The sequence below is a fragment of the Schistocerca piceifrons genome, chromosome 3 (genome assembly GCF_021461385.2).
Source record: "Schistocerca piceifrons isolate TAMUIC-IGC-003096 chromosome 3, iqSchPice1.1, whole genome shotgun sequence".
Classification (NCBI taxonomy): Eukaryota; Metazoa; Arthropoda; class Insecta; order Orthoptera; family Acrididae; genus Schistocerca; species Schistocerca piceifrons.
In genome coordinates this window covers 793,013,475-793,035,391 of record NC_060140.1, presented here as the reverse complement: position 1 = coordinate 793,035,391, position 21,917 = coordinate 793,013,475, and the positions used below count along the sequence as shown (strand labels likewise).

The 21,917-nt window shown below is 41.7% G+C and overlaps 1 protein-coding gene and 1 non-coding gene across 2 annotated transcripts in view; one reads left to right on the top strand and one right to left on the bottom strand.

The window, feature by feature from the left end:
• Window positions 1-21,917, bottom strand: part of LOC124789070 (kazrin) — a 1,028,805-nt gene that overhangs the window by 154,461 nt on the left and 852,427 nt on the right. The window contains exon 9 of the mRNA XM_047256362.1: window positions 13,360-13,675. Within this exon, the coding sequence (XP_047112318.1) occupies window positions 13,360-13,675 (316 nt within the window). The remainder of the gene's footprint in view (window positions 1-13,359; window positions 13,676-21,917) is intronic.
• Window positions 21,165-21,239, top strand: Trnat-ugu. The gene has a single exon. It is a non-coding gene; the product is annotated as a tRNA-Thr (tRNA).

Genomic DNA, 21,917 nt, shown 5'->3' with positions numbered 1-21,917 from the left:
ATTTTTTTGTTTGTTTGTTCGTTTTGTTTTGATTATTTAATGAACTAGGAATTTCTTTACTAGGTTGCAACACACTTTCCAAAGTTATCAGGAACATTATAACATATACAAATAAAATAAATAAAGTAATTAATATGAGAAATACTATTATATTTTTGTCATGAAACTAACACTTTCATATACATCAGACTTACATTAAGATAATAGAGGGAAACATTCCACGTGGGAAAAATATATCTAAAAACAAAGATGATGTGACTTACCAAACAAAAGCGCTGGCAGGTCGATAGACACACAAACAAACACAAACATACACACAAAATTCAAGCTTTCGCAACAAACTGTTGCCTCATCAGGAAAGAGGGAAGGAGAGGGAAAGACGAAAGGATGTGGGTTTTAAGGGAGAGGGTAAGGAGTCATTCCAATCCCGGGAGCGGAAAGACTTACCTTAGGGGGAAAAAAGGACGGGTATACACTCGCACACACACACATATCCATCCACACATATTCAGACACAAGCAGACATATTTAAAGACAAAGAGTTTGGGCAGAGATGTCAGTCGAGGCGGAAGTGCAGAGGCAAAGATGTTGTTGAATGACAGGTGAGGTATGAGTGGTGGCAACTTGAAATTAGCAGAGATTGAGGCTTGGTGGGTAACGGGAAGAGAGGATATATTGAAGAGCAAGTTCCCATCTCCGGAGTTCGGATAGGTTGGTGTTGGTGGGAAGTATCCAGATAACCCAGACGGTGTAACACTGTGCCAAGATGTGCTGGTTGTGCACCAAGGCATGTTTAGCCACAGGGTGTTTTGTTTTTAGACTTACATTAAGAAATCATAAAAGAACATACAATAGCAAACCACAAATAAGAAAACAGAAAATCAAAGTCAGAAATTAGAATTGAGTTTTTCCTTCCTACTCACTTTCAATTTCACAACCTTTGCATATGATTGTTTTGCAGAATGAGTGGAACACACATAGACTACTTGGAACACCTGCAACAAACTATAGACACTTTTGTCATCTTGTCTTTTTCCTTTTTAGATTTTTTACTCTTCAAACAGATCCGACGTCTTCCTCCTGAATAAAACTCAACAGATTGAACAGTTGCAGAAATGCTGGGCAGCAATTTCCTTAGAACACTTTCAATTGCAGAGATGATAGGCTTTTGTAAACCAATGATATTCTTTGCTCTCTCTTCCACATCTGGCCTAATGAGCTGTTGACCTAATTCTAGCAGATACAGCCTTCTTACAACATTATGCTTCTTCTTATTCCAGTTTGGGTTATTTATCATGAAAATTGTTCCAGCATTGAGACAGGCAATATCTATCAAGGTGAAAAAGAGAGATAATGACCACCTTCTCGTCCCTTGTTTTACTGAATGATGTCGTGTCATTTGATCAATCCTGTCCATGCCCCCTTTAGTCTCATTGTAGTAGAGATTGATGTTTGTCTGTTTTTTTTCTCTGTTGACTCATCCACCTTGTTATCATTGTGTTGTGCAGAAAGAAGTATGAGATTCTTAGTAGGCTTCAGTTTGGAGATGTATGAAACCAAGGTAACTGGTGCATTGCCTGTTTTCGGATCTGTGAATAAGAACTTAGAGGAAACTAGCTCTTGACCCTATTTTTTCATTAGCTGTTCTGGTATGTGTTTTCTGTTACTCTTTGATTTTACCACCAAAGTTAACTTGTCATCATTGTAAAGCTCCTTGGCTAGGTCTAAGGATGTATAATAACGATCTGTTATTATATTTCTTCCACTTCCTGTCAGTGGATTCACTAGGCATCTAACAACTGGCTTTGTACTCTGTTCCTCGACAGGTTGTTCATCCTTCCCTTCATTTCTAGAACATACCGGGTGTGTGCATCTGATAATATCCTAATCAATATGCCATACTTCCCAGGATTGTCTTTCATAAAGACAAAGGGACATCTTCCTCGAAATAGGGAGAGCATTTCATTGATCTATAGATCTGCATTTGGTATGTAGTATTTCACAAACATTTCATCAATTTTGTCAAAAACTTCAGAAAGGGGGCAAAACTTATCCTGCTTTCATCTTTTGGTTCTTGTTTCTTTATCATCAAATCTAATCAGGGGCAGAAATTCTCCACATCGAATACAACTCATTGTAGCTATGTAGCTATTCTTTCCCAGTACATCTGCAGCTCGTGGTCGTGCGGTAGCGTTTTTGCTTCCCACGCCCGGGTTCCCGGGTTTGATTCCTGGCGGCGTCAGGGATTTTCTCTGCCTTGTGATGACTGGGTGTTGTGTGCTGTCCTTAGGTTGGTTAGGTTTAAGTAGTTCTAAGTTCTAGGGGACTGATGACCATAGATGTTAAGTCCCATACCGCTCAGAGCCATTTGAACCATTTTTTTTCCCAGTACTTTCCCACATAAGTCCTCAAGAGGCAGTCTAGTGTTATTATTTGTGCCCATGAGTATCAGAATACCAATGAAGGCATACATTTCTTCAATGGTTGTAAGTTTTAAGTTCTTATTATGAGCTTCTTGGTTTGTATAGTCCATGATAATCTTCATTATTTCAAGAGTTATAAACTTTTTGAAATATTTTAACACACTAGAGGTCAAGCCTTCAAGAGTCAAACATTCACAAAAATGCACTATATTTTGTACTGACCTGCATACTTGGCTTGGAGGTGCAGTAACATATTCCCTACCACTTTTTGCTGTAACAATGATGCTGGAAGCAGTTGCATGCTGTTCATCAGGGGATTAACTCTGTGAACTTGACTCATTTTCAATTGCTGTGTCACTATGGTATGTCACAACTGTATCATCTTCTTCTGGATCACTTTCATCACCTTCACTTGCTTCATTTATTATAGCTGACACCTCTTCATATGTGAGAAACCTCTGATGCTGATGAGACGTTTTATTAGAACTGCGAGTAATGTACAACTGCTCAAACAACAAAAGAGATTTATTTCAAAATAACAATGGCAACACGATACAGCGGTACCAACAGTCCGAAACTGCATTTCTTTCTGACATATTGTGATATATTTTAATGACAAAAGTTGTCTCACCGATGTCTAAGGGGGTGGGGGAGGGGGAAACTGCCCGCACTTAAATTAAATATAATAGGCAGATTTAAATAGTTCACAAAATTATAAAACCATGACAGCACATACTCTTAGATATTTTTCTACTACTAGCTAAATTCTTACTTTTTCACTCCAACAAATAGATATATTACACAAATAAAACAAATATTGCGGGCAATTTTTGCCCCCTCCCCTTAATGGTGCTAGGGTTAAATCTGTAGAGCAGTACATTGCATAATTCGTCTTTCATGCTGCACATCACCAAGAGAGCATGGGTTCTAGTCACAGTCAAGGTTGTGGGACTTGGTGTGATCCAACGAAAGCTTCGAGACATGTTTCAATCTGGCTGTCACACCTACGTGTACCTAAACTGTGGTGAAATAAACTGCTGTCTCACAGTTACAGAGAAAATGGTGTTTCTGGATAAAGTATGCTTGGATAACTCAGTTGGTGAGTCTCTTTACTGCATAAAGCAAATGCCTGAGTGGCAGCCTATTCCAATAAATGTTTTTAATTTATGAGGAAGTTTCAGTTCCAGGTCTTCCCCATAATTTACATGCATACAGGCACCACATATTAGCTCCAAAGCCCCATATAAAGAGGATACCAAACCTTAAGGATCAAAATTATTCAGATGGTGGGGAATACTGTACTGTGTTCTTTGAGATACTGAGCTAATGGCTAAAAATGAATATTTAGTTTATTTATTGACATAAATGGGCTACAGCTTGTAACAACAACTTAAACTCATAACAACTGTTCAAAGTAAGGACTGTTGTTTGACTTCATTGGTTACACACACTGGTATTCCACCAATACTCACTACTATATCTTCATTGAAGTATGCATTTCACATAATGAATCTTCTCCAACATGATCCGACACCATATTCTCAAATAATACTGAAAGAGCAATTCTTTGTTGAGGTCTTTGGCCAACTCTGTGTGGTCTAAATGAAACCATCCATTGTAAGTCTTAATTCATAACAGAGTATTTCTTCCACTTTGGATGTCTCGTGTTGTGAAACTTTTGTATGTAGATTACATCAGGCTTGCTATGCATTACACCTTATTGCATCATATAAATGGAAGTCAGCAAGTTCTGGTTATGAGTAATGATTCATATTTGACAAGCCATGAACTGCAAACACTTGTGGACACATTAGAGACGTGTGTGTTTCTTTAGGCAGTGCTACTGACCTTGATGAGGGAGGTAGATTTTTGCCATGAAAAAAAAAAAAAAAAAAAAAAAAAAAATTACAATTTACAAATATGTGCCTCAAAATGCTTGTTTAAGACATAAAGCTGCCTGAAATAAAGCTTTTCTTATCAAAAAATGCCACTCAGTTTGAGATCATTTACCCCAAGTATCATTTCCACGCTAAAGGTTTAGAACACACTTTAGAGTAGTTTTCATCTAACTATTCCAGTTGACATCAGTCTTGTTGGACAATGAGGTTTGTGGTGGATGCAAAAATGACTTTATATAATGGCTTTATATGAATAGTGAAATAGTGCTATGCAGTGTGTCAGTTGGCTCTCACACTTTGTAATAGCAGACTTTCATGCAGTCCATTAATGGTACATGTATCTTTGCTACTCCTTGGTGTAGAGGCAAAGAACATAATGCAACCTTCACCTTATAGTAAATATGGTACCTCTTAGCCCAAAACCTGTAGATCATTCCCTACTGCATTCTGGGAGATGTCTCTGTAGGTGAGGTAGCAAATATACTAGTATATGATGGCACTCAACTTTGACATACGTCGTTTGAATGTTGATTGTGGAAGAAATTTTCACTATGATAATTTGGCCAGCAAGGGGTGAGAAGTGAGGATGTAAGGTTCCTGGTCTCCAAACTTCATGCCCATGTCCTGGATTAAACTGTAAACCTCTCCACCGTATCTCTAGGAGTGAGGGCAGGGGATGATGATTTGTCTTTTAGACATGGGCTCCCCTCTTGGTACTGAACAATAACATTCTGCCACACTGGCTGCCCCTTTGACAGATTAAAATATCCCTTTATTTTGCCTTGATTACAACACAGCCTTTAATTGTGAAGTTCAGCCAACCTCCTACGTTTTAACATTGTGTGATTTGATGAATGTTAGGAGTGTAACCTCATACAGCCATTTTGATGAGTTGGACTATGTGAACATTTGAAAATGGCTCCACAGTTGAAACTGTGTAGTAAAGGACACAACACAAAGGGAAGCTTTACTTTATCCAGTGACATCCACCATTGCAGAATGTTATTATTCAGACAGCACATAGTAGCTGTGGACCAAGTTACAGTTAAAGTATTCTTTGGTGTTATTTGACAGAAGCAGGCTTTATACTAGTCCTGGATATCATCCTCACCATTTTCCGACCATCAATAACACATAATTACACCCTAAAAATAATTACATCATAAAGACACTGATTAACAGTTGCCTCCCCATTAACCAGATACACTTGTCAACTTTCACACTACATGAAGGAATGGTGCCATTGTGTGTAATGAAGAAAAAGTTTTCAGATCAAGCAGTTCAACAGTCTCAGAGGCAACAGTGCTATAGGATCTTTCTCCTGCAACATGAATAAAGTGCTTTCTTTACCCATTATAAGTGAATGATTGGATATGGACAATTTGTCAAACACCTTACATACCAGTTTAACTTAATATACATTGCAAAAATTGAGGATGAGTTTGGCTTTAGAAAAAATAAAGGCATTGAACTGGCATTTCTCACAATGTGTGTGGTAGTGCAGGTAAGATTTATGAAAAATTATAACATTTTCATCGGATATGTTGACAGAGAAAAATTGATCAACAATGTAAAATGGTGCAATATGTTTAAAATTCACCACTCTGCAAAACCGAAGGATGAAATAGATAATTATAAATATATAAGCAATTATTAGTATAAATAATTATAAATATAAGTAATTACAAATATATTAACTTCTTGGTGGAAATGAATGGAAGTGTGGGAGCATGTTGCCAGAGGTCTCCCAGGCATGCATCATTGTGACTATAGCTCACAAATTGAGCTGGCCCTGCAGTCTGAGACAGTTAAAAGAATGAGAGAAGACACAGTGTGTGTGTGTGTGTGTGTGTGTGTGTGTGTGTGTGTGTGTGTGTGTGTGCCAATCAGAGAACAGTTATGCTGCACTGTGATGGTGTTTGTCATTAAAACATGGTCGAGAGACAACACAAGGGGAATAATCATCGGGAAACTGTGAGGAGGGTGAAGTGTGATGAGTGTACCCCATGAATTTGGTATTACTAAGTATCATTGTTTCATGTGCATGGGGTGTGTTTCGAAACAAAAGCACTGCTGCCTGAATTAGAGGAAGTGGTTGATCACAGCCAACTTCAGCAGAAGATGACTACTACACTGTGCAGTGGGCAAGAAGGGGCTCCACATGAAACAGCAAGTGCAATTGCAACCACATTTAATGGGACTGTGAAGCATACAATCTCACACTCTATAGTGACATGGCAAATGCATGGGATTGGTCTCTCACCCAATGAATAGTATATTGTGTCCTGTTGACAACCACATGTGGGTAGCATCATCTGTGATGGTGCCAAGAGCATAGGAACCGGACAAATGAGGAGTTGGGTCACATGCTTTCCTCACAGAAGAGCAAATTCAGCCTGAGTAGTGATTTTGGACATACTTCCATACATCAAGAGGTGGGAACATGTAATGCATCCAGGAATACTGCTGATGGTATAGGTGTTATGGTGTTGGGAAATGTAGTATTACATGGGTGCACTGACCTCTGAATCATTGAATGTGGTACACTCATTGTTAACATTATTGTGATACTGTACTCCTTCCCCAGGTGCATCTTTTCTAGTCTGATTTCGGCGTTTATTTCATTTTTGTGGATGAAAATGCACAAATGCATCAAACTGAATAGGGGGAGGAGCTCTTCGAACAGGAGGATATTCGGTGAGTGGACTGGCCTGACCATTCCCCTGACTTGAATACCATCGAGCATTTGTGGATGTGATGGGGAGATGTATTGTGGAACATCCACATGCGCTGCTGACAATTGAGCAGTTGTCAATGGTGCTGGTGGAGGAATGGAACAGCCTACCACAAAAACTCCTTACCAACCTTGTGGCCACTGTGGGAGCACATTGCAAAGCATGCATTGCTGTCCGTGATGATCACACACCCTATTAAGAACCACGTCCCACACTTTGACTTCACTGCAACTATTGTCTTTGAATAAAAGTGTTTGTTTCTGATTCTTGCATTGTGCATTTCTTTCAGCTACCTTCTGTGCTATACTGTAGCAGTTCTTTCTATGTATGGTCCAAGTTTTGTTGGATATGTTACCTGGCAGTGGAATATCATGTCAAAGTCACTGTTTTCCTTATGTTTTGCACAACAATGTATGTATAAGCTGTAGGGAAAAGATACATAGTATACAGTATACATAAGAACATACAAAGAACAGCAAGAATGGAAGATCAAGTTAGCTGTAGGCCAACTCGGATTTAGAAGACAAGGAGTCGGCCTTCGTGCCTTACTGTTCAATCTTCACATTGAAGGAGCAGTGAAGGAAAATAAGGGTCAGGAGTGTGATTAAAATTCAGGGTGAAAGGATGTCGATGATAAGTTTCACTGGTGGCACTGCTGTCGTCTATGAAAGGGAAGAAGAATTACAGGACCTGTATGATGGAATGTACAGTCTAATGAGCACAGAATATGGTTTTCGAGTAAACCAGAGAAAGAATGTATTGAGGGGAAGAAGAGGTGAGATCAGTGATAAATGTAATATCAGATTTGAGGAACATGTAATAGACAAAGTGATGGAACTAGTTCAACTGCATTTTCTGACTACATCTGCATTATGAAATTGGTCTGATATTCCACATGACTATGTATTTTATTCGTGAATTTATTGTTGCCTAACCAAACACTATTGGTGCAGCTTTAATAGGCCTGGTTTTAAAATGAACTTGGAAGTTTGCTGAGTTTAAAATATATAATTAAATAGCATTCCTTTCTCTTTCTCTCACTGGCTGCTGGATTCATGCTTGTATCAGTAACTGTGTTGTGTGCAATGTCCATGTTGGTATTCAGTGTTAGTTCACAGTGTACGTGTATACTGGGTTCAAGTTGTGTCAAGGTGAATAATTTAAAAATTATTAGGCATGGAATTCTGTTTCTAAGATGTTTTAGTTTTTCTCGGACATATTCCATAAGTCAGATAATTTCAAAGCATGTTTTTGCTCATGCAAGTATACCTAACTTGGTAGTGTCAGGAACAGGAGCCTAACCTTGGGAACTGTTATGTTTCAGACTGATAAGAAACGAAGAAGTTCTCTGCAGAAGTGCTGAGGAAATGAATATGAAGGTTGAAACTCTAATAGTGGCAACTATTTGTTTACAGCTCATACAAAATAGATACATGTTTCAAAATTTAACTGACCTTCAAAATAGTCACCAGCATTGTGTATAACCTGTTACCAGCAATGTGGAAGTCGTAGGATGCTCTTAGCAGTGCCAGTTGTGTTGACAGTTCAAGCGGTGTGGTCTATTGCCTGACAAATATGTAGCAGTTCTGAAGCAAATGCTGTGAAGTGTTTCCTTCAGTTTAGAAAATGAGTTGAACTTATGAGGGCTTCAGTCAGGGGAGTGCAGTAGGTGGTATAGCACTTAGCAGCCCATCAGTCAAACAAATCAGTAACAGCTTGCACTGTATGTTCTTGAGCATTGTCCTGCAAAATGATGGTCAAGTCCTGCAGAAATTGCCATCACTTCTGTCTCTATGCTGTTCGTTTTTGGAACACAACCTACAACCAGCTTAGAGGCAGAATGTCAGTAAAACTTTGAAACACGTATCTATTTTGTACAAACTGTAATTAAATAGCTGCCACTATTAAAGTCCCAACCCTCGTATGTGGGAAACAAGTCACGAGAAAAGGGTATAGGACCATGGCACTTGTGTAATATTCATCAAGGAGTAGTCTTCTGTGGTACTACAGAGAGCCATAGAGGGCAAAAACAGTAGAAGCAGACAGAGATCATGATACATCCAACAAAGAATGGAGGACTGGGAATGAAAGCGCTACGCTGGCATGAGGAGACTGGCACAGAAGAGGATGTTGTGGTGCACTGCGGTAAACCAATGACATAAAAAAAATTATATATTTTGTCTTTAAATATGTCTGCTTGTGTCTGTATGTGTGGATGGATATGTGCGTGTGTGCGAGTGTATACCTGTCTTTTTTTCCCCCTAAAGTAAGTCTTTCCGCTCCCGGGATTGGAATGACTCCTTACCCTCTCCCTTAAAACCCACTTCCTTTCGTCTTCCCCTCTCCTTCCCTCTTTCCTGATGAGACAACAGTTTGTTGCGAAAGCTTGAATTTTGTGTGTATGTTTGTGTTTGTTTGTGTGTCTATCGATCTTCCAGTGCTTTCGTTTGGTAAGTCACCTCATCTTTGTTTTTATATATAATTTTTCCCACGTGGAATGTTTCCTTCTATTATTTTATATATATATATATATATATATATATATATATATATATATATATATATATATATATATATATATATATACAGTACACCTGGAAAGATGATGTCAATTTTGATCTGATGATGGCATATGCTACCTGGGGAATAGTAGATGCATTGATAATGGTTTCAGAATTGTCTGCCAGCTGATGGCATAGAGGCATAGCTACCATGGCGCCATCTGTCTCTACCCTTTGGTACGAAATGCTCATAGCCAGAATTCACAGAGTGGTGCAATGTGTGAAGAAAGCAGGCAACCACGCCACAGAGACAATCACGTGCTTCCTACCAGGCCTGAAAGGGGTCACATTCTGGACTTATGTGTGGCGTGATGGTCATTTTGGAGAACTGCCACACAAGTTCGATCTGCTGCGTAAGCTGTGTAATGGTGGTGATATGAACATTCTCATCCTGTAGACGTGACTGTGGCCATCCGCGCAGCACAGATGCTCGCCAGGTTCATAGTGTTGTAACTACAGGAGTTGCAGACCTTACAAATACCACAGCAAAAATAAAAGAGCTTGCAAGTAGATATGTCAACATGAACTGTCATGAACTGGTTGTTAGCAGCAGGGCTATGGGCATGCCCACCTCTAGTCCATCTTCCAATCACGCCACAGCATCGATGTGCATAGTTTTACTGTGCTGTCGGGGGATCACTTGGGAGACGGAATGGTGCGCCGTGGTTTTCAGCGATGAAAGCAGATTTTACCTGCATGTGAGTGAAGGTCTTGTAGAGTGCATTCGCCCGAGACACAGTGGCCCCACCCCATGCCTTACGGGTCGGAGTGCAATGAGTTACAACTCTCGTTCACCTTTGGTGTTTCTGGAGGGGAGGCTAACCAGCACTCAGTACGTGCAGAATGTTGTTAGACCCATTCTTTTGCCATTGTTGCAACAGGAAGGCGGTGTGTTGTTCCAACAGGATAATGCTCGCCCACACACTCAACTTGTTCTACAATACATGCAGCAACTTCTTCGGGCAGCACAATCTCCGGAATTGTCTACAACTGAGCATGTCCGGGATAAGATGGGACGAGAAGTGAGTTATGCAACTCATCAACTGACAACTTTTACAGAACTACATGAATAGGTCCAACAGGTGTGGCATAAGGTATTCCAGGCAGTATTCGCCATTGTACAATTGACTAGATGCCACCTGTACGCATACTAATACAGATGTGCAGCAACTTCTTCGGGCAGCCTAATCTCCGGAATTGTCTACAACTGAGCACGGCTGTGATAAGATGGGACGAGAAGTGATTTATGCAACTCATCAACCGACAACTTTTACAGAACCACATGAATAGGTCCAACATGTGTGGCATAAGGTATTCCAGGCAGTATTCGCCATTGTACAATTGACTAGATGCCACCCGTACACACACTAATATGGATGGTTCAGCATGGGTCAATACCTGATACCTCAGAACGGCTTGTGCTATTGATCTGTAAATGTAATCATTTCATGTGCTCAGTATGCATCGTTGCAACAACAAATCTTGAGTGAATTGGAAAGCTCTAAGTGGGTGTACTAATTTTTTTTTCTGCCAGTATAATAATATAATAATTATCAAACTATCAGTTTAATAAGTCACAGCTGCAAAATACTAACATGAATTCTTTACAGACAAATGGAAAAACTGGTAGAAGCCGACCTCGGGGAAGATCAGTTTGGATTCCGTAGAAATGTCGGAACACGTGAGGCAATACTGACCCTACAAGTTATCTTGGAAGAATGATTAAGGAAAGGCAAACCTACGTTTCTAGCATTTGTAGACTTAGAGAAAGCTTTTGACAATCTATATATTGAGCAAGTAGTAAAGGAAACAAAAGAAAAGTTTGGAGTAGGTATTAAAAACCATGGAGAAGAAATAAAAACTTCGAGGTTCGCCGATGACATTGTAATTCTGTCAGAGACGGGCAAAGGACTTGGAAGAGCAGTTGAACGGAATGGACAGTGTCTTGAAAGGAGGGTATAAGATGAACATCAACAAAAGCAAAACATGGATAATGGAATGTAGTCGAATTAAATCGGGTGATGCTGACAAGGGAACCTCCCCATCGTACCCCCCTCAGATTTAGTTATAAGTTGGCACAGTGGATAGGGCTTGAAAAACTGAACACAGACCAATCGAGAAAACAGGAAGAAGTTGTGTGGAACTATGAAAAAATAAGCAAAGTATACAAACTGAGTAGTCCATGCGTAAGATAGGCAATATCAAGGATAGTGCGAGCTCAGGACCGCCGTGGTCCTGTGGTTAGTGTCAGCAGTTGCCGAACGAGAAGTCCTGGGTTCAAGTCTTCCCTCGAGTGTAAAGTTTTTATTTTTTATTTTCAGACAATTATTATCTGTCCGTCCATCCGATGCGATCACTTTTTTGGGAGTGATTATCACATCCACAAGATAACCTAAATCGGGCAAGGTGGAAGAATCTTTTTACCCATTCGCCAAGTGTACAAGTTAGGAGGGTCGACAACATATTCCTGTGATGTGACGCACATGCTGCCACCAGTGTCGTATAGAATATATCAGACGTGTTTTCCTGTGGGGGAATCGGTTGACCTATGACCTTGTGATCAAATGTTTTCGGTTCCCATTGGAGAGGTACGTCCTTTCGTCTACTAATCGCACGGTTTTGCAGTGCGATCGCAAAACACAGACATAAACTTATTGCAGTGAACAGAGACGTTAATGAACGAATGGACAGATCATAACTTTGCGAAAATAAAAAAAATAAACTTTCCACTCGAGGGAAGACTTGAACCAAGGACGTCTCGTTCCGAAGTTGCTCACGCTAACCACGGGACCACGGCGCTCCTGGGCTCAGATTATCCTTGATGTTGCCTATCTTGCGCATGGACTACTCAGTTAGTATATTTTGCTTATTTTTATCATAGTTCCACACAACTTCTTCCTGTTTTCTCGATTGATCTGTGTTCAGTTTTTCAAGGCCTATCCACTGTGCCAACTTATAACTAAATCTGAGGGGGGTGCGATGGGGAGGTTCCCTTGTGAGGGAATTAGATTAAGAAATGAGACACTGAAAGTAGTAAAGGAGTTTTGCTATTTGTGGAGCAAAATAACTGATGATGGTCGAAGTAGAGAGGATATAAAATGTAGACTGGCAATGGCAATGAAAGCGTTTCTGAAGATGAGAAATTTGTTAACATCGAGTATAGATGTAAGTGTCAGGAAATCGTTTCTGAAAGTATTTGTATGGAGTGTAGCCATGTATGGAAGTGAAACATGGACGATAAATAGTTTAGACAAGAAGAGAATAGAAGCTTTCGAAATGTGGTGCTACAGAAATGCTGAAGATTAGATGGGTAGATCGCATAACTAATGAGGAGGTATTGAATAGAATTGGGGAGAAGAGGAGTTTGTGGCACAACTTGACCAGAAGAAGGGATCGGTTGGTAGGACATGTTCTGAGGCATCAAGTGATAACCAATTTAGTACTGGAGGGCAGCGTGGAGGGTAAAATCGTAGAGGGAGACCCAGAGATGAATACACTAAGCAGATTCAGAAGGATGTAGGCTGCAGTAGGTGCTGGGAGATGATAGAGTAGCACGCAGAGCTGCATCAGACCAGTCTCAGGACTGAAGCCCACAACAACAACAGTATAATAATAAAGGGACCGCGCGGCCTACGTCAACTACTCATTGTAATCGTCCCAACTAGAAACTGGTCGTAACAGTGTGGCTGAACACTGGTCGGGTGATTCTGTGAGAGTGCGGGGAAATGCCGTGCGTACTGACCGTCGGTGGTGGAGTCGGACAGGTTGCCGCCGCCCGAGGTGGCGCCGCCCGACTCGCGGTCGGAGCTGCCGCGCACGCCCGAGTCCGCGCTGCAGCTGCCGCGGTCTCCGGGCAGCAGGCCCAGCCCCGCGGTGGGGGTGGCCAGGCCGCCGTTGGCGCGCGACGCCGACAGAGACATGGAGGCCAGGCTTTCCTGGTCGGACAGGCAGCCGCCGCCGCCGCCGCTGCCCCCGCTGCCGCCCCCGCTGCCCGGCCCGCCGCCGCCCGCCAGCACCACGGCGCCGCCGCCCTGTACGGCCGCCAGCTGCCGACGAGCCTGCGGTGGTCACACCAGTCCACTCATCGTGTTCCGTAGATCCAATCAGTGAAGTAAGTGCCTGCTCTGGATACCGGGTGATCAAAAAGTCAGTATAAATTTGAAAATTTAGTAAACCACGGAATAATGTAGATAGAGAGGTACAAATTGACACACATGCTTGGAATGACATGGGGTTTTATTAGAATCACCTCATATTGCTAGACGCGTGAAAGATCTCTTGCGCGCGTCGTTTGGTGATGATCGTGTGCTCAACCGCTACTTTCGTCATGCTTGGCCTCCCAGGTCTCCAGACCTCAGTCCGTGCGATTATTGGCTTTTGGGTTACCTGAAGTCGCAAGTGTATCGTGATCGACCGACATCTCTAGGATATGAAACTTCCTGGCAGATTAAAACTGTGTGCCGGACCGAGACTCGAACTCGGGACCTTTGCCTTTCGCGGGAAAGTGCTCTACCAACTGAGCTACCCAAGCACGACTCACGCCCCGTCCTCACAGCTTTACATCCCTCAGGCTGTGGCTAAGCCATGTCACCGCAATATCCTTTCTTTCAGGAGTGCTAGTTCTGCAGAGTTCGCAGGAGAGCTTCTGTAAAGTTCGGAAGGTGGGAGACGAGGTACTGGCAGAAGTAAAGCTGTGAGGACGCGGCGTGAGTCGTGATTGGGTAGCTTAGATTGTAGAGCACTTGCCCGCGAAAGGCAAAGGTCCCGAGTTCGAGTCTCGGTCCGGTACACAGTTTAAATCTGCCAGGAAGTTTCATATCAGCGAACACTCTGCTGCAGAGTGAAAATCTCATTCTGGATCTCTAGGGATGCTGAAAGGCAACACCCGACGCCAATGCCTCACCATAACTCCGGACATGCTTTACAGTGCTGTTCACAACATTACTCCTCGACTACAGCTATTGTTGAGGAATGATGGTGGACATAAATAACATCATCTTTGCTTTGTCTTACTTTGTTATGCTAATTATTGCTATTCTGATCTGTGGGACATTTTTTGAGCGTTTGTATTTTTTTGTTTCTAGATGATGTTCTTTACAGGAAATGCTAAACATGTCCACCATCATTCCTCAACAATAACTGTAGTCGAGGAATAATGTTGTGAACAGCACTGTAAAGCCTGTCCGGAGTTATGGTGAGGCATTGACGTCGGGTGCTGTCTTTCAGCATTCCTAAAGATGTCGGTCGATCACGATACACTTGCGACTTCAGGTAACCACAAAGCCAATAATTGCACGGACTGAGGTCTGGGGACCTGGGAGGCCAAGCGTGACGAAAGTGGCGGCTGAGCACACGATCATCACCAAACGACGCGCGCAAGAGATCTTTCACCCTTATAGCAATATGGGGTGGAGCGCCATCCTGCCTTTACATCGTACGTTCCAGCAGATGTTTATCAGCCAGGCTGGGGATGATTCGATTCTGTAACATATCGGCGTACCTATCACCCGTCACGGTAGTAGTTTTGCTGTCCTGCGCCGTCTGTGGGACATTTTTTGAACGTTTGTATTTTTTTGTTTCTAATAAAACTCTATGTCATTCCAAGCATGAGTGTCAATTTGTACCTCTCTATCTACATTATTCCGCGATTTATTCAGTTTTCAAATTTATACTGACTTTTTGATCATCCGGTGTAAAAAGTACGCTGTTGGCCACTACAATTGCTACACCAGAAGCGATAGCAAGTAACGAAATTTTACTTATTGTGCATTTGCAGAACAGTAGAAAGTACGTACGATTGTAAGTGATTTGGTGCGAACTTTAGCACACAGCTTCCACCTCTGGCACCAAGAACGCCTCGTAACCGGCTGGACATCAGCTTGAACTGAGCTCGGATTACAGGTATGAGGCGTGGCAATTGATAACAAAATCAGAACAATTTGGAATATTATTACAAGTGAGACAGGGCAACCAAGAGTACAGGATGACGGCATCACCATCAAAGTGAATGGAAACTTGATAAACAACAAGCTGGAAGTAGAAAACATTTTGAGTAATCATTTTTTAAATGTTGTAGAGAAAATAGGATCTAAATGTTCATTACAAGAAGCAAGGCAGTTAACGGAAGAGGCCTTACCCACACCATTTGACACAATTGAAATTCCACCCACCTCTCCTTCTGAAATTAGGAAGATAATAAACTCTCTCAAGAATAAAAGCTCACATGGAATTGATGGCATTTCCAGCAGGATAATAAAAGCTTGTTCCCAAGAAATAAGTGGGATTCTTAGCCACATATGTAATAGCTCTCTGAAGCAGGGTATTTTATCAGATAGACTGAAGTATGCCATTGTTAAAACACTGCATAAAAAAGGGGATACGCCTGATGTCAACAACTACCGCCCAATCTCTCTTCTGACTGCCATATCCAAAATTCCTGAAAAAGTAATGCGTTGTAGAGTAGCTTCACACCTTAGTAAAAATAAAGTTTTAACGAAATGTCAGTTTGATTTCCAGAATGGTTTTTCAACGGAAAATGCTATATATACTTTCACTAATGAAATATTAAATGCTCTGAGTAACCAGAAGTCACCCGTTGGGATTTTTTGTGATCTATCAAAGGCCTTTGATTGTGTAAATCATGGAATACTTCTAGATAAGCTCAAGTACTGTGGTATGAATGGGCCAGTGCTCAAATGGTTAAAATCATACCTAACTGGAAGAGTGCAGAAAGTTGAAATAAGCAGTTCACATAATACGCAAAAATAAACTGGTGATTTCTCAAACTGGGGAACAATCAAGAATGGGGTGCCGCAAGGTTCGGTCTTGGGTCCTCTGCTGTTCTTAATATATATTAATGACTTGCCATTCTATATTCATGAAGATGCAAAGCTGGTACTTTTTGCCGATGATACGAGTATAGCTATCACACCCAACAGACAAGAATTAACTGATGAAATTGTAAACGATGTTTTTCAGAAAATCATTAAGCGGTTCTCTGCAAATGGGCTCTCATTAAACTTTGAAAAAACACAGTATATACAGTTCCACACAGTAAATGGAATGACACCCTTAATAAATATAGACTTCGATCAGAAATCGGTAGCTAAGGTAGAATATTCAAAATTTCTAGGTGTATGCATTGATGAGTGGTTGAACTGGAAAAAACACACTGAGGATCTGCTGAAACGTTTGAGTTCAGCTACTTATGCTATTAGGGTCATTACAAATTTTGGCGATATACAACTGAGTAAATTAGCTTACCACGCCTATTTTCATTCTCTGCTTTCGTATGGCATCATAGTGTGGGGTAACTCATCATTGAGTAAAAGAGTGTTCATTGCACAAAAGCGTGTAATCTGAATAATTGCTCGAGCTCATCAAAGATCATCCTGCAGACACTTATTTAAAGAGCTAGAGATCTTCACTGTAGCCTCAAAAAAAAAAAAAAAAAAAAAAAAAAAAAAAAAAAAAAAAAAAAAAAAATCACTTATGAACTTTGTTATTAACAATCCGAACGAATTCAAAAGTAATAGCAGTGTACGTGGCTACAACACTAGAAGAAAGGATGATCTTCACTACTCATGGTTAAATCTAACTTTGGCTCAGAAGGGGGTGAATTATGCTGCCACAAAAGTCTTTGATCACTTACCTAACAGCATCAAAAGTCTGACAGATAGCCATACAGCATTTAAAAGGAAATTAAAAGAAATTTACTCATTAGATGAATTTTTGGATATAGTAAGTGAGTAATTTCCCCAAAATCACAAAAAATTAAAAATATTAAGTGTCATGTAATATTTTGTGTAATGTAATATCTCGTATAGACACCTTTTATTAACCCGACACGTTCCACATCATTACGAAGTGTCGTATTCATGATCTATGGAACAAGTACTAATCAAATCTAAATAAAAGGACTGATACTGTAACACAATAAGTAAGCATGCATCGAAAATGAACGACCAATAGCTGTGAAGCGTGATGCCTTCTCGGTCGAATTCGGCATCTGTAATATTCGTAGACAAATCAGTGTGGCCGTGGCCTTCATTTGTGTAAGTTCCTTTTTTTTTCTTTGCTGGAAAAATGGTAAGTGTAATAACAGAGCAACGAACTGTCGTAAAGTTTCACATGAAACTTGGAAAAACTGCTACTGAAACCTGTCTTTTCTAAAGGAAGTGTATGTTGAAGACTGTTTATCACATACGTCACTTCTTCAGTGGTTCTACACTACTGGCCATTAAAATTGCTACACCAAAAAGAAATGCAGATGATAAACGGCTATTCATTGGACAAATATATTATACTAGAACTGACATGTGATTACATTTTCACGCCATTTGGGTGTATAGCTCCCGAGAAATCAATATCTAGAACAACCGCCTCTGGCCGTAATAACGGCCTTGATACGCCTGGGCATTGAATCAAACAGAGCTTGGATGGCGTGTACAGGTACAGCTGCCCATGCAGCTTCAACACGATACCGCATTCATCAAGATTAGTGACTGGCGTATTGTGACGAGCCAGTTGCTCGGGCACCATTGACCAGACGTTTTCAATTGGTGAGAGATCTGGAGAATGTGCTGGCCAGGGCAGCAGTCGAACCAATGGCGCTCCATACCATCACGCCGGGTGATACGCCAGTATGGCGATGACGAATACACGCTTCTAATGTGCGTTCACCGCGATGTCGCCAAACACGGATGCGACTATCATGATGCTGTAAACAGAATCTGGATTTATCCGGAAAAATGACCTTTTTGCCATTCGTGCACTCAGGTTCGTCGTTGAGTACACCATCGCAGGCACTCCTGTCTGTGATGCAGCCATGGTCTCCGAGGTGATAGTCCATGCTGCTGCAAACGTCGTCGAACTATTCGTGCAGATGGTTGTTGTCTTGCAAACGTCCCCATCTGTTGACTCAGGGATCGAGACGTGGCTGCACGATCCGTTACAGCCATGCGGATAAGATGCCTGTCATCTCGACTGCTAGTGATACGAGGCCGTTAGGATCCAGCACGGCGTTTCGTATTACCCTCCTGAACCCACCGATTCCATATTGTGCTAACAGTCATTGGATCTCGACCAACGCGAGCAGTAATGTCGCGATACGATAAACTGCAATCGCGATAGGCTACAATCCAACCTTTATCAAAGTTGGTAACGTGATGGTACGCATTTCTCCTTCTTACACGAGGCATCACAGCAACGTTTCACCAGGCAACGCCGGTCAACTGCTGTTTGTATATGAGAAATCGGTTGGAAACTTTCCTCATGTCAGCACGTTGTAGGTATCGCCACCGGCGCCAACCTTGTGTGAATGCTCTGAAAAGCTAATCATTTGCATATCACAGCATCCTCTTCCTGTCAGTTAAATTTCGCGTCTGTAGCACGTCAGCTTCGTGGTGTAGCAATTTTAATGGCCAGTAGTGTAGCATTACGTTTTCCAGATGGCCGAGAAGATGCTGAAGATGACTCACGCCCAGGAAGCCCTTTAACATCAAAAACGGATGAAAATATCGAAAAAGTAGGTAATCTGATTCGATCTGATCGTCGGTTGAGTATTCGATCGATTGCTGGCGCTGTAAGAACTGACGAAGAATTTGTAAGGAAAATTTTTCGTAAGCAGTTTAACATGAGAAAAGTGTGTGTGAAACTGGTGCCGAAAATTCTCACGATCGAATAGAAAGAAAATGTTTGTATTGGTACTTTGAATACCATTGAAAATGATACTAATTTCTTGGAAATAGTGATAACATGTGACGAATCTTGGGTTTTCACTTACGACAGGGAAATTAAGCACAAATCCAACTTTACCGAGAGCGAAAAAAAAACTCGAATGAACAAATCGAGAGTCAAAGTTGTGCTGAATGCTTCTTTTGATATTCAAGGAACTCCGTTTCTTCACTAGGTTCCTGAAGGTCAAACTATTAGCCATCACTGATACCTTGAGGTTCGTTGCTCAGCTCCGTGAGAAAACAAGAAAAAGAAAAAAAAAAAAAAAAAAAAAAAGTAAACACGACCCGAACTGTGGGAAAACGATTCATGGTCTCTGCATCAAGACAACGAACCGGCTCATATCGCATTGTCTTTTTAGAGGCTTTTAGCGAAGTACAGCATCCCAGTGTTAGAACACCCACCTTATTCCCCTGACCTAGCACTATATGAGTTTTATTTATGCCCTAATGTGAAATCTGCATTAAATGGAAACAAATTACAGTCCGTTGAAGCAGTGGAAGGAAAAAGGGCACACATCGTCAAGGAGCACGCAGATGAAGATTTTCAGCACTCTTTCTATCAATGGAAAATTCAAATGGAGCCTTGTAGGGACAGAGGCGGGGAATTTATTGAGAGTGACAATCACTAAATATATATGTTTTTTTAAAATAAAATCCTTTACAGCTTAAGTCCCATTATTTTACAGCCACTTCCTATATGCTGCTTCAGTTCAATGCCAGAATTTATCAATCGAAGTTGCTGGTGAGTGGTGGCTAGGCTGTCTCTAGGCAATCCGTGTCCAGAGTTTTTAAGTGGGTGAGAGATCTGCAGAATGAGCTCAGCAAGGCAACAGTTACGACAGGGCAGCACAGGCAATGTACGGACTTGGGTTATCTTGTTGAAAGACAACGTCATGAGGACTTAGAAGTTAAGGTACAGCCACTGGCCTTAGCATGTCAGTAGTGTAATAATGCCTGCTGTCCAATTTATGGAATATGTGAACCAAAGATGGTCGTGATGTGTACCCCATGGCACCCAGTGCCATCATGCTAGGTGCTGGGGCTGTAAGACAATAACAAAAGTAACCTGGCTACGTTCATTCTTTTCGAATCCTCCACATGTCCATTGTGACTGAGTGCGTAGAGTTGGTGTTCGTCTAAAAAGACGACGTGTTGTCGAGTATTGGCGTTGGGAGCACCAATGTCTGCGCGCCTCTCTATGTTGCCACGTCAAGGGAAGTTGGCACAATAGGCCGTCTTGACTGTCAGTGGTGCTCCAAACTTCGACGCAGTATCCATGTGAAATGATAATTAAATCAAGACCCTAAGCTGTCGACAGGCGTTGATATACATCAATGGGGACAGTCGAAAATGTGTGCCCCGACCCGTGTTCTCTTGCTTACATGGCAGACGCTCTATCCATCTGAGCCGCCGAGGGTACAGAGGATAGTGCAACTGCAGGGATTTACCCCTTGCACGCTCCCCGTGTGACCCACATTCCAAACTTAATGTCCACACACTACATTCTTAGTGCTCCTGCCCACTACACTCATTACTCGCGGAAGACAATTTTACCTAGTCCCGTAAGAGTTCGGGCAATGTGTGTGCATCCAGCACAGAAGAAGAAGGTCAATGGGGGGTTAGCCTTAACTATAGGAAGATGGTATCTGTTCTTTCGGGCTCTTATGGGACTCGGTAAGATTGTCTTCCGCGAATAATGAGTGTAGTGAGCAGGGGAACTACGAATGTAGTGTGTGGACATTAAGTTGGGAATGTGGGTCTCAGGGGGCGCGTGCAAGGGATAAATCCCTGCAGTCGCACTACCTTCTGTGCCCTCGGTGGCTCAGATGGATAGAGCGTCTGCCATGTAAGCAGGAGATCCCAGGTTCGAGTCCCGGTCGGGGCGTACATTTTCAACGGTCCCCATTGATATATCAACGCATGTCCGAAAGAACAGATACAATCTTCACACAGTATCCATTGGTACAACTGTCTTGCTGCAAACTGGCCCATTTCAGTTTACGTGGCTGTACAATTCTGCATCGCTGAGCGAATAATATTTCTGTTCTCTAGGGCGCCAGTAGCGACGGGAATTGAGGTCCTGTATGGCGTCCAGTAGGGCCCTCCTTAACTAATCGACTGCATTTTATCACGACTGTCGTGGGATACCCACAAATGCGAGCAATGGCGCGAAACGATAAACCACAATTTCGACAGCCCCGAATTCCGACACATACTGCTTCTTACACAAGGTATCACACGATCTTCTCGCATACAGCCAACATGTAAATGTGATTTCCGAATGAGAAATGCACACCGTTATCTTTCCTTTATACAAAATGTGGATGGCATTACAACTCGCTTCTTAGTTCGGCTGTTCTGAAACGCTAACCATTTGCATATCCAATAATATAATACATTCCATCCCAGTTTTACGTATCTTGCGTGCCACCTTCTTGGTGTTGCAGTTTTAACGGCCAGCATTGTAGAATGAATAATTAAGAGAGATGCATGTGTTGCTCGACAAAGCGAACCGTAGACCCGGACGTAGGTGCAGTTCAAAGTACTATGCGGTAATAGATCA